Source organism: Rhincodon typus, chromosome 17 (assembly GCF_021869965.1).
Source record: "Rhincodon typus isolate 14 chromosome 17, sRhiTyp1.1, whole genome shotgun sequence".
NCBI lineage: Eukaryota > Metazoa > Chordata > Chondrichthyes > Orectolobiformes > Rhincodontidae > Rhincodon > Rhincodon typus.
The window spans coordinates 32,816,996-32,830,601 of record NC_063348.1 but is presented as its reverse complement, the minus strand read 5'-3'; the positions used below and the strand labels follow the sequence as shown (position 1 = coordinate 32,830,601).

At 38.8% G+C, this 13,606-nt stretch overlaps 1 protein-coding gene across 6 annotated transcripts in view; it reads right to left on the bottom strand.

Annotated features, from left to right (window-relative positions):
* Nucleotides 1-1,471: 1,471 nt before the first annotated feature.
* The window catches only part of LOC109915490 (nucleobindin-2-like), a 56,638-nt gene continuing 44,503 nt past the window's right edge, over nt 1,472-13,606 (bottom strand). For 5 of the 6 annotated variants that reach the window (XM_048606924.1, XM_020515123.2, XM_020515124.2 and 2 more), the window contains 4 exons: nt 13,413-13,502; nt 12,128-12,298; nt 6,317-6,401; nt 1,472-4,729 (listed from right to left, as the gene is read on the bottom strand). In XM_048606924.1, coding sequence (XP_048462881.1) covers nt 4,620-4,729; nt 6,317-6,401; nt 12,128-12,298; nt 13,413-13,502 — 456 coding nt within the window. In that variant the 3' untranslated portion in view covers nt 1,472-4,619. Of the gene's footprint in view, nt 4,730-6,308; nt 6,402-12,127; nt 12,299-13,412; nt 13,503-13,606 lie in introns of those variants that run through there. The other variant, XM_048606926.1, reaches the window with a different exon arrangement.

Below are 13,606 nucleotides of genomic sequence, written 5' to 3'. Positions count from 1 at the left end.
AATAGAATACTGAAATTTTGGTGATTGAGTTAGGAGGGGAAGGAGATATTTTTTTTTAAGAAAAAGGCATTTCAATACTGTACTAATTACTTCTTATTCTCAAGTATCTAATTTGTAGATGCAGGAGAAGATGATGATTGCACAGTAAGGGTGAGTATATCTACTTTCTACTCTCATCTCTAGTTTGTTTTAAATAGGTCAAAATTAAGCTCACATTATGGCAGGGAAGCTCAGTCCCTTGAAAACTAGTCCCATCGTGTGTCGGGGAGTCATAAACACTTAACATTGCCTAGGAACCAGCACATGCGCAGGAAGCATCAGGAACCGAAGTTCTGGGTTCAAAGTTCAAGTAGTGGTTGGAGTCATCATTGTGCGTCTGCAAAGATGATGATAATATGAATAGATGCTTTAGGGCATGAAGGGAAATGGGTGACCACCTGGCAGTTCAAGAGAACTAGGCAGGGAGTGCAAGGATTCCCCAGATGATTTTGCTCTGTAATTAGGTTTCCAGGTTAGGGGAAGAGGCTGATGATAATGTAAATGAGCTGGAGAGAATTAATTTTTTTTTTTTAAAATGGAAAGAATACTTCAACAACATTTCACAGTGCTTTTCAAAAGCCAATATCATAACGATAGCCTGGTTGGGGAAGCACCTAGAACTGGTGCACAGGTATTCAAGTATCCTAATATTGCCAAAACTCACATCCTTTTCTGTATTTAGCGCATTTAGCAGTTTCTTAATGTGATACAGGAAATGCAAGAAACAAGGGGAGGTCATGTAGCTCCTCATGCTGGCTCCACAAGAATAAGACCAAGACCATCACTTATCACATCATGGTCTCATCTCTAAATTCCTATATGGCCCCCACAAGATATGTTTTAATCCATATTAAAATCTACCAGCTGGACATCCATCTATGATGGTAGGAACCTCAAGCAGAAATAAGTTAGGATAATCAGTTAACATATTTGATTGAAGATTTTTATAACCACTTCAGCCTTGTTTTTTTTTAGAACACATAGTTGATTTCACAATTGTTGAGGATGGAGACGTTCACAGAGTTGCTTCTCTCCCGTTAGTTGCCTACTTGTTCAAAAACAACTGGATTTGGGTGCTTTATAGATCTGTGTTGATCTGCTGGTGATGAGGCTATTTAGCTGTCCATACCTGCATTTTGCATTTCCTTGTACAGTTTTTTCTCTCATAACATGATAGTTGCGTTCCTGTGTGACGTCACGCGATAGAAAGTTGCTTTGGAAAATTGCATTATAGAAAATCCTATACTGTACAGCAGACAGTTCATGTTATCCAAACAGCATCCATTATTCATCAATTGTGTCACAGCCAATGTGCATCAACAAAACATGCGTTATAGCAGAAATACCTGTAGACGGCCTGGTGTAGTGGCCAGGACCGAAAAATGTTCTAGAAGGTATAAATGGCTTACTGAAAAGAAAAGGGTACAAGTAATTTAAATATTTTGATTTATGCTCAAATACAATTCTTTTATAAACCAATCTTACAAAGAAATTAATAGAACTGAAAAAATTTCATCTACAAATATTGCACCACAAAACAAAATTAGGACAATAGTCAAATAAAAACACATCTGCAACACATTTTAAAATATGTTCTCAGAACTGATACTGTGGGGCTAAGACAATAACTTTAAGTTTGAATACTAATGCTTAACAGATTTCAAATTACAATTGAACACTTGTACACATAGTAGTAGCACAGATCTCTTTGGAAAGGCTTTGCCTGGTAAGTAGACAATGAACCATTGTATTTCTTAAATCAAGAAATGTTGAATATGTTACATAATTAAACTGAAGGGCATTTCATCTTCAGGTAAAAAAAAAACAGCATTTTCATAACTTAGTGAGTTTTATACTTTAGCAAGCTGAAGATGTGATGCTAAATTATTTAATACATTACGAATTTAGATACTCAGTGCCAATATTACGCATTCCCATGTCAGGTGCGATATAGTTAGATTCAGAATACAGGACCCCCTCGGTGTCTGAAATGTTTATTTTCACCCAAAGACACTTCAAAAGCACTGGCTATATTTATGTAACATTTTATATTTCTCACATCAGCCAGTGACTGACAGTGCCAATTACTATTACAGTAGGGGCAATTTTGTGCTGCGAATCCACACATTTGAAACTACCTACTAGAAATTCAGTCAAATTACCAACCCTATCTTACATTGGACTTTCACTGACCAGCAGATCTTCAGCCTCAGTGGACTGAAGTCCAGGCTTCAAGATTAGAGGCTACAATTCAACCCAGTGCATTACTTTGTCTTTCATCCAATCTTAAAGGCTACATCAATTCCTGGAAACACATATTAGAAGTCTAGTGTTCTGAACTGTCAATTCAACTGTCCCATGTGTTATCTTCATAGCTTCCTCTGCTCTCACTGACTGCTGATTCTCACTCAAGATGCTCCTAGCTATTAACTGGTTCATGACATCAGTTCAAACTCCGCTCAACCACTCATGGCAGCAATATCAATTTGTCAATAAAACTAGAATTAATATCCCTGATATTCTCTTCTGTTCCACAGAATTCCATCCTTATCTTCCACCCGCCTTCTTTTCGACAGCATTAAAATCATTACATTGTTCCTAAGTTCTGAAGAAAACATACTGGATTTAAAATTTTAACTCTGTTCCTCTTTCAGCCAGGCCTAAGTTTTTCCAGCGTGTAATTTTTATTTCAGATCTCCAACATCTGCAGTATTTCATTTGTGTAAATCCTAACTTCCAAATATATTTCAAATATCACTTAATGGCCAACATGCAGCACTTTTTGTTGTTAAGAAGAAAGAAGACTTTCCAGGTTGCTGCCAGCACCATTCTGAAACTGACCTGTATGCAGTGTAAACCTCATTCCTGCGGCAGAATAGCTGGACTTCAACTGATTTTTCCTCAAATTGGCACAGCTAAATCTAACAAGTTGAGGGCATATTGCATTGCAAATCCTTACCCACATGACTATAACAATGCATTGATGATTTAATTGTTTGACAATGACATTCATTAAGACAACTAGTTAGTCAGAACCCAAAGTGCTGTGAGAAGCAGCTTTTCTAAATTAACTAAATCTGGAAATGCTAAAAAAAAAATCAGTCTATAATTTTTCAGGTATTCTGTGTTATTCAACCAATAGCTTACACATGATAAAATGCAACATTCAATACGACTACATAACTGTTAATCTGTGCATTATGACAACCTGCATTGCCACTGAGGCAAAAAAGTATCCAGATAAACTAAACTATGCTAAGGAAGGCAAATGGGCATTGGCTCCTATACAAATAACATACATCTTGGCAAGGATCATACACTTAGTTTTTGAAGAAACTTGTACTTGGTGGTTCTATTGTGTATGTTGATACATTACTAATAGCCAACAAATGCTGGTGATCTTTAACAAGTCCAAAATGCCCAGAACCTAAAACTCTACAAGTTCATGAATAGAAGCAGTCCATCATCAAAACAAAACACCCATACACATCACAATAAGCATTTTTCTAGTTATCTTTAGCTTAAAATGTATGCATTGAGATATTAATAAGCTTCTCTTATTAATTAAAAAATGTGCTGGCAGTTGCTGAATTAGTAGCTGCAATTTGGCAACTTGTAACAGCCAGTTCGTATTTTTGTATTGCTTTTGGATTATCAACAGATTTGGATATCAGCTATGGCAACTGTATGAATTTAAATCCAACTTGGGCAACTATGGAAAGAGACACAGAATTTCTATTAAGAGGATTGTCTCCAGCCCTCAGACTGGCAGGGTAATTAGTAACAAATCAAGAAGTTAAAAGTACCGAAAATATTTAGATAACCAAACACAATTATAAGCAGCACACCTAATATGCACCCAAAACCATCAACAGAAGGATGAATCAACATTTCAAAATAATCAAACTTGAAAAAAGGATTCAAAGTGTGTGTACTTGAATAAAAGCCCACCCCTTTACATTTCCAGCTGACATAATCATTCCAAAACAATGTTAACCAAGATATGGCATTGACGACCAAGACTGAAAGAGATTAATTGTAGCCGGAGATAGCTAAAGCCAAGAAGACAGACCAGCAGTGATCATACTCTGCAATCTTTAACACAATACCTCACGTATAAAATGAATAGCTATTCTAATTACAAGCCTAAAATACTAACCCAAATGTTTAACCAAATCCCAGGAACCATCTCAATTTTAATTAATACACCAAGCATTCTCTCCAATATCCCACAAAGGAACTACAACAACAGGATGAAAATATTTTTCCAGATGCTCAGTTGCAGCTATTCTATTCTATTACAATTCAAAAGTAATCAGTTCAGATCTCAGTTTAGGGCTTTCAAGTGAATTCTACTCACTATCATAAGTAAATCACTTTTGTTGTATAATGAAATATCTGCACAAGTGTTTCAGTAACCCCTTGAAGAAAATGCTTGCAGTCAGTGGTCTCTGCGTAATGTGCAATATTAACAGGAATAAACAGCAATAAAAACATTATTGGATTGGAGTAATGATCATTTGGACCCAAAAAGCCAATCAGGAACTCATGTGCCAGTCCAAATCCTGGAAGCACAGTGATTATTGTTGAGGTTGATCTTGACCAGGTGCTGGTTGGTTTAAATCTTGTGGCTGATCATGGCCTGGAGGCATAGCTTGCACATTTCCTGGAGGAGCTGCGTGTTCTTTTTCTACGAAAGCAAATATGCAACACAACCAAGATCAGCAAGTTAACATTTCAGCACAAGAGGAAATCAACACCACCAAATATGCAACACAGGGCCTTCAAATATTGCTGTCAGCATGGTGCTTGCCCGGACAACTGCTGAAGATTTAATCCACTGGAGCCAGTTGGATATATTGAATGCTAATGCAATACAGGTGTGAGTATTTCACACTTTGTCTTATTCATTTCCACTGGATAACATCTCTGAACAGGTGGTAGTGTCTATACATTTGCACCTGGATGTGGAGGTGTCGGTGTTGGACTAAGGTGAACAAAATCAGAAGTCACACAACACCAGGTTAGAATCAAAAACAAAAACACTTCACCTGACGAAGGAGCAGCACTTCAAAAGCTTGTGATTTCAAATAAACCTGTTGCCATGTGACTTTTGACTTTGAAGAGGTACAGGTTCAAGTCTCACTGACTCCATGGTATATCATAATATCATTCAACAGGTTGATTAGAAAATATCTATTCATTTCCACTGATGGAAGTGGACAATTTTATTTTATTTCGGAACTCAGATTAAGGTGTGGATCATTCAGCATTTTGGAATTGTCATTTCATTCTTGTAGATCAATGTGCTTGTGTCACAGTGGTAATGTCCTTACCTCTGGGCTAGAATATCAGAGCACAAGTTTCCCCTGCCCTGGAGGTATGCAATAATTTGTCCAAAAAAATTGATTAGAAATCATTTTCAGTTAGATAGAGGGTGATATGGAGCTCAACTCTGTTTGCCTACCATTAATCTCATTCCTTTATACCCTTCCCAAAAAACATCTGTTGATTTCAGTCTTGAAAAATGACCAAGAAATTAAAGCCTCTTTGGGGAAGAGAATTCCAATTTTCAATGCATTGTGTGAAAAACTACATTCAGATTTCACTCAAAGATCTAACTCTACGATTCTCTCTCATTGTTCTGGACTTTTCCAACTGAAGAAATAAAACTTTTGTATCTACCTCATTAACTTAATTAGTTAGATCACCCCACAATAGTCAAAGGCAAGAGAAACAAGCCAAATTTATCCACCAATCCTCATAGATGAACTTGAAATTCTGGTATTCTGAATTTGAGCTATGCTCACAACAAGGATGATCTATCCTTCTTAAAAGGTGCAATGTCAAAGACTGAATACAATCCTCCTGATGGGGCCTGATGATTGCACTGTACCCGTGAAATAGCATTATCTCAGTTTTTGTTCCAAATTCCCCGTGATTATAAGTCCATTGTTTACTGACCTTTGATAACATTTTTGCATCTGTGCATCATCTTTTACTGATGCATGTATAAACACCTTCTGTACCAAATTCTCTTGCTCCTCTAATCTCTTTCATTGAAGATTTTATTTTCAACATAATAGATTTAGAGAAAGTGATAGGTGTGGCATTTCTTTTCTTTTAGTTTCACATCAAAACAACTTACGTTTGGTGATGTAAATAAGAGAAAGAAAATTTTGCATCAGACTATTAAATAGCCATTTAAGCACAACTATGCAAAAGAAAGCAGATAAACAATTTATTGGTCACATGGTCTTAACAGCAAGTTACAAACCTTGGTGGAACTGGAGTTCTCCGTTCGGTCCTGCTGGAGGATGAGCCTGCTGTGTCTGTTTTTGCTGCTCCAGATGCTGTACAGCCTATTAGATTTGATATTAAAACAAGTCAACGTATTTTAGAAGTTACAGTTTTTGTGATAAGTTTGCCCAAGAAGCTAACTAGCAATCACAGAGAGCACAACAAAATCCCATCCAGCTTCTACAACTAATCAACGGCCATTGAATTGATCAGTGGGTAATGCAGATGCAAGAGCGTGGGTATTTTTCTACTTCAATGTTTTAAGCAGTCCCAGATCTAGATGGTGATGAAAAAAATCCAGTTCTTCATCCAAATAATGGGCTCAGTTTTTTTTTTGTGTTCATCATTCAAATTTCTACCAGAGGCATTTTTTAGAATCTGAGTCTTGTGCTGTTGATCAACATCAAAGGAAACACTTATTCATAAGTGAGACATCAATCAAGGACAGTGCTATATGTTGCATTGTTCCATATCAACCTATCTGCAATAATTTTTTCTCACTCATGATTTTGAAACTTCTATCAGATCTCCTCTTAGTCTTCATCTCTCAAATGAGAACAGATCCATTCTCTCTGACAGTCCTTGTAACTGAAGTTTCTCATCCTTTCAATTATTCTTGTAAACCTCTTCTGTACTCTCTCCTATGGGTTCACATCCTTCATGTTAGTATGGCGTTCAGAACAGGACACAATTCTCCAGCTGAGGTCTAATAAGTATATTGGACAGGTTTAAGGATAACCTCCTTTCTCTTGCACTCCATGTCCCAATAATAAAACCTAGGAAACTGTATACTTTCTTAACTGTTCTCTCCACTTGTCTTACCACCTTCAATGCAGATCCAGATCTCTCAGCACTTCTTATTCATTAACAGGATGAGGGCGTTGCTGGCTTGGCAGCATTTACTGCCCATCTCTAATTGTCCAGAGGGCAGTTCAGAGTCAACCACATCACTGTAGGTCTGGAGTCACATGTAGGCCAGACGAGGTAAGGATGGCAGTTTCCTTCCCTAAAGGGAGGACATTAGTGAACCAGATGGGTTTTTCCAACAAATCGACAATGGATTCACGGTCATCATTAGACTCTTAATTCCAGATTTTTTTTAAAAATTGAATTCAAATTCCACCATCTGCCATGGCAGGATTTAAACCCGGGTCTCCAGAACATTATCTGGGGATCTGGATTAACAATCCAGTGATAATACCACTAGGCCATCACCTCCCCACGCACCTGTTTAAGTATTGAGTCCACTATTTTATATTAACTATCCATGTTCTTCCTACCAAAACACATTATTTCACATTTCTCCGCAGTGAACTTCATCTATCATACCTATCCACTCCACCAACTTGTCTCTGTCGTTTTGGAATTCTACATTATCCTCCTCACAGTTTACAATGCTTCCAAGTTTTGTATCATCCGCAAACTTGAAATTATCCCTGCACACTAATATCTAGACCATTAATATATATCAGGAAAAGCAAAGTTCCCAAATACAAACTCTTAGGGATCTCCACTACAAAACCTACTGTTCAGCTACAGCTTCTCACCAATCTCTCATTCCAGCTTTAATCTTACCCCACGCAAACTGGCTCTCCCCAGGTAAGCTATGCTGACTCTGAATTACCTACTGTCCTTTTATACATCATCCTGTCTTAGGATGCAATGAACATCATCTCCTAAATGTTCCCCAATGATACTTTGTCCTACCTCATTGTCTTGAAACAGTTCCAACAGTTTCCCCTTTATAGTTGGATTTTTTGTGTACTTTTGTAGAAACCTATCCTGACCACAATGGATGATTTGTTCCTCCTCACCCTTTATGCCATCTCTGTTCTTATCTACATTTGGGTAGTTTAAGTCCTCCATTGTAACTATACCATAATGTTTGCATCTCCCTGTAATGTCCCTGAAGATCTGTTCTCATCAGTTGGTGGTCTTATAGAATGCACTGCTGAATTTAATTGTGCCCTTTCTGTCTTATGTCTGGCCAAACTGACTGTCATCGAACCCTCTGGGACATCTGCTTTCTCCAACAATTCAACAATCTCCATAACCAAAGGCACCACCCTTCCTCCTTTACTTCATTTCCCAACTTTTCCAAACATCTTGTACCCAGGAATACCTAACAGCCATTCTTACATAAAAGGTAGAACATAGAATAGTACAGGTCCTTCAGCCCACCATGTCTGTGCCAACCACAATGCCATTCTAAACTAATTTCATCTATTGCATATGGTCCATATCTTTCTATTTCCTACATAAGACATAGGAGTAGAACTTAGGCCATTCAGCCCATCAAGTCTGCTCTGCCATTCAATCATGGCTGATAAGTTTCCCAATCCCATTCTCCCACTTTCTTCCCGTAACTCTTGATCCCCTTGACAATGAAGAACCTATCAATCTATCTCGGTTTTAAATATTCCCTTCTGAGGCAGTGAGTTCCATAGATTCACCACTCTCTGGCTAAAGAGTTTCTCCTTATCTCCGTTCTAAAAGGTCTTCCCTTTACTCTAAGGCTATGCCCTCGGGTCCTAGTCTCTCCTACCAATGGAAACATCTTCCCAACATCCACTCTGTCCAGGCCATTTAATATTCTGTAAGTTTCAATTAGATTCCCCTCATCCTTCTAAACTCCATCGAGTATAGACCCGAAGTCCTCAAATGTTACTCATACGTTGAGCTTTGACGTTGATATGCCTGTCTAAATGCCTCTTAAGTGATGCTATTCGATCTGTTTCTAGCACCTCCCGTCGAAGCACATTCCACGCACCTACTGTGCAAAACACTGGCCACACACATCTTTAAACATCTCTCTCTCCTCTTAAGCTATGCCCCCTAGTCATAAAAACAGCAATTACTAGCAAACCTCAGCAAATCTGGCAGCATCTGTGGTGCGAAAGCAGGGCTGATGTTTAGAGTCTGGTGACTCTTCATCAGAACACTATGCCCCCTTGTATTCGACATTTCCACTGAGGGAAAATTATTTCAACTATCTGTCCTATCCATGCCTCTCATGTCTTTTTTTAAAAACTTTTGTCAGGTCACCACTCAGCCTTCAATGCTAGAGTAAACACAGTCCACATTTGTCCAAACTCTCCTTACAGTTAATACGCTCCAACTCAGGTAACCTCCTTGTAAAATTCTTCTGCACCTTCTCAAAAACCTCCACATCCTTCTTATCATGAGGCAACCGAAACTGCACACAATACTTCAAACGTGGCCTGACTAAAGTCTTCTACATCTGCAACATGATTTGCCAACTTTTACACTCAATGCCCTGACAGATGAAGGCAAGCATGCTGTACACCTTCTTTATCAACTTGTCCACTTGTGTTATCACTTTCAGGGAGCTATGGACTTAACCTCAAGATCCCCCTGTCTATCAACATCCCTAAGGGTACTGCCATTTACTTACACTTTCCTCTTGCATCTGACCTCCCAAAATGCATCACTTCACACTTATCCAGACTAAATTCCATCTGCAATTTCTCCATCCAACTTTCCAACTGATCTATATCCTGCTTTATCCTTTGACAACCTTCTGAACTATTCACAGCTCTACCAATTTTTGTATCATCTGCAAACTTACTAATCAGACTATCTAAATTTTAATGGAAGTCATTTACATATATTACAAACAAAAGGGGTCCCAGCACTGAGCCTTGTGGAACACCACTGGTTACAGACAGAAACACCCCAACACAACTACCCACTGTCTTCTATGGCCAAGCCAACTTGCCAAATCACTGTGGACTTAATCTTCTGGATCATCCGACAGTGAGACACCTTGTCCATGTAATTTAGTAATGTCCATGTAGACAACATCCACTGCCCTACCTCAATCACCTTCATGACTTTCTCAACAAGCAATCAAATTTGTGAGACAAGATCTCTCATGTACAAAATCTTGCTGACTATACCTAATAAGTCCATTTTTTTCCAAATGTGAGTAAATCATGTCCCTAAGGATCTTCTCCAATAATTTCCCTACTAGTGATATAAAGCTCACCAACCTATAAATTTCCTAGATTATCCCTTTGACCTTCTTGAACAAAGGAGCAACATTGGCTGGTCTCCAGTCTTCTGAGACCTTGTCTGTGCCTAAAAAGGAAACAAAGATCTCTGCCAAGGCCTCAACAATGTCCTCCTTTGCCTCCTTCAGTACCTGGGATAAATCCCATCAGGGTTTATCTACATTAATGTTTCTCAAGACATCCAACACCATCTCCTCCTCAATGCCGAGAATATTAATCTACCTCTCTCTAATCCCTAGATACCCTCCTGCTCCTTTTAAATATATATACACCCCCACACACACACACACACACACTTTGGCATTCTCCTTAATCTTTCAATATCACTTATCACCCAACTTTTCCAATCTTGCCATCCTTACCTTTCATCCTTACAGGAACATGTTGATCCTGAACTCTGACTAACTCTCCCACGTCAGATGTGGATTTACCCTCAAACAGTTTCCCTCAGTCTAATTTCTCTAGTTCCTGCCTCTACGCTTGTTATTAGCCTTACCCAATTTAGCATTTTCACCTGAGGACCAGTCTTATCCTTATCTATACCTATCTTGAAACTTGGAGAATTGTGATAACTGTTCCCAAAATGCTTCTCCATTGAAGCTTCAATTCCCCAGTGAAGTCTTGCTCTTTATTGACTTAGATCTCTTATGACCACAACATCATATTTCAAAATAGCAATTTGCATCCGTAACTCCACAGTCTTATTTCCTATACTCCATGCATTTACATGGTTACAACTAGATCCTTGGGTGCAGTTCCACAATTCATTATAGTTCCAAATGGGATACCCCAACCTACTAAGCCCCCAGGTGAGAAATGAACTGGCTCCCCTTCCTTATTCACCTAGCCCTCAGTTGGTTGCACCATGGTTAATTTTTAAATGATCACTTCCCCATGTATACCTTTCTTTCAGACTACATGTACTGAGTTCTTAAAAGAATCCAAATTAAACAGGCCGGAGTTCACAATGTCTGCCTGGTGGTCAGTCATTCCCTTGCTGCTATATTCTTCAATCCTTTTGGACACTCCCTTAAGCATGTGGCGACATAAGATTTTTTGCGCGGCTACAGCAACTTAAAAGAGTTGGCTTTTGCTTAGACTGGGTGGAAAATCTTTGGTTGGTGTGAAACATGAAGGAAATTTGAACAGAATTCTATACAACCAGGCTCAGGAGGCAGCTGGCAGGTGAGATGGTTGTCTCCCAAGCAGAGAATTTAAATGAGCTGAAATAGCTATTTCTATGCTGTTTCAGTGCTTGATTTTTGTATTCACCAGAATTCCCCTCAACTGCAGCAGCAATAAAATGCAACTGTATGTTCCAACCTCCTGATTTTACATCAACCTCACATAAAAATGCTTCACGGCCCAGCTCTATACTTTGTGCTCCTCCAATTCTGGCCACTTCAGCATTCACATTTTTAATTACTTAATAGCAGCCAGACCTTCAATCCTAAAGCTCTGGAAGCCATTCCCCTTAAGTCTTACTGCCTCATAATCTAGGATGGTTACTGTCACATTTGCCTGTACATAGGTTCTATTTCTTGTCGTGAGTTCAGAAGGCAACCAGCGTCCTCTCCTGACCAAAGATCATACCCAATTTACAAGGCTAAAACTTTTAGGCCAAGAACTCTCTCAGTCCTTAAGTTCATCAGCAAAGAACAGTTAGAATCTGGAACTCACTGGCAAAAGGAGTAGATGAGGCGAATAGAATAGCTGCATTTAAGGAGAACTCAAATAAACACAAAAAGGTTTACCTGCTGGAACTCAAATTTCTGAGCTTGCAACTGGTCTTGTTGAAGCTGCAGTGCTTCACGCTGTTTCAAAAGATCATCGGATTTCATTTGCAGTTCATGCTCCTGCTGAGACAGTCGTCTTTCAAACTCTTGCAGCTCATCTTCTGAATAAAGCTCCTGTTCATCTAGAGTCTGAACAACAGTATGCAATAAAAGCACAAGGAAATGAAATAGACAAGCATCTCACAACCTACAAATAACTACTGGTTATGAAAGAAAGGAAGAGTTAACCAACTGCTAATTATTTTGACTTTAATTCCATGAAGTTTAGTTAGTTCACAATTACTAGCAATTTTAAAATAATGAGATAGGTTCATTTCTTTGTCCAGTCATCTTTAATAAACATAATAAGATTCAGAAAGTCAAGTGATTGAGCAGTACCATCCTGTTCTATTTCCCCAAAAGTCCATTACTTTCCCAAGACTGCTAGTGGTACAATCTTACTGTCACAGAGCAATTTCAAGATGGCGGCAGAGTAGGTGGGGTCAGTTTGGGGCTCGTCCAGTCTGGCCAGCATTCTCTCTATTTTTTCTTCTTTTTCTTTTCTTTTAAGCCTGGAGAGTGGTGGGTGAAGGAAGAAATCTCCAGTGGCAGCGGCAGCAACACTAGGACGAGACAGACACTGCTCTACCCCAGCACAGTGTCTCCCAGGGAGCAAGGAACAGGTCCCGGTCTGACTCCCCTGGTCCAGGATTGCAGGCTAGGCTGAGGCTCCAGATCCACAGCTAGGCCTGAGCACTTGAAGTAGTAGTAGCAGTCTCGTCATAGCATAGCACCTCGGTCCAGCATGGTGGTCACCTTTGACATAGGTTTCCAGCCCAGCATTCCAATGGCCTGGCATGGCGGTATCGTCCCGGCTACATCTTCAAGGTATTGCATCGTTCCTTTAATCGGCCTTCCCAGAGCCCAGGAGCTTTTAACTGAACAGTCATGAACTCTGTCCTAATTTTACTTCTGTTTTATTATTATGACTTCTGAAATTGATGTAGGTACTGTGGTGGGACGACTTATAAAACTTTTCACTGTATTTTTCATGTAAAAGTACAATGACAATAAATTTCTATTCAACAAAGGAAAACTTAAAACTGAGCTATAACTAATGCAATATTACAGACAGGCTATCATGCAAGAAATGAAAAAAAGTGTTCATTTCCCTCACGCTAACCAACAACCAGAAACCATAATGGTTGTGATCAAATCACAGATTAAATGAGAACTTTTTCATTTGTGTTATGTGACTCCTTACCTCCCAATTATCTGCATCCACAAACTCCTTCTTTTCAGAAGCAGTTAAAAATTCATCAACAGATATCAATCGGTCTTTGTTTGTATCAATCTGAAAAGAACAAAATGTGTTTGTTGTACTATTTAAGGTATAAAATATTGAACACAACTACAATTTACTTTTGTACAGTACCTTGAACATAAAAAAACACCTAC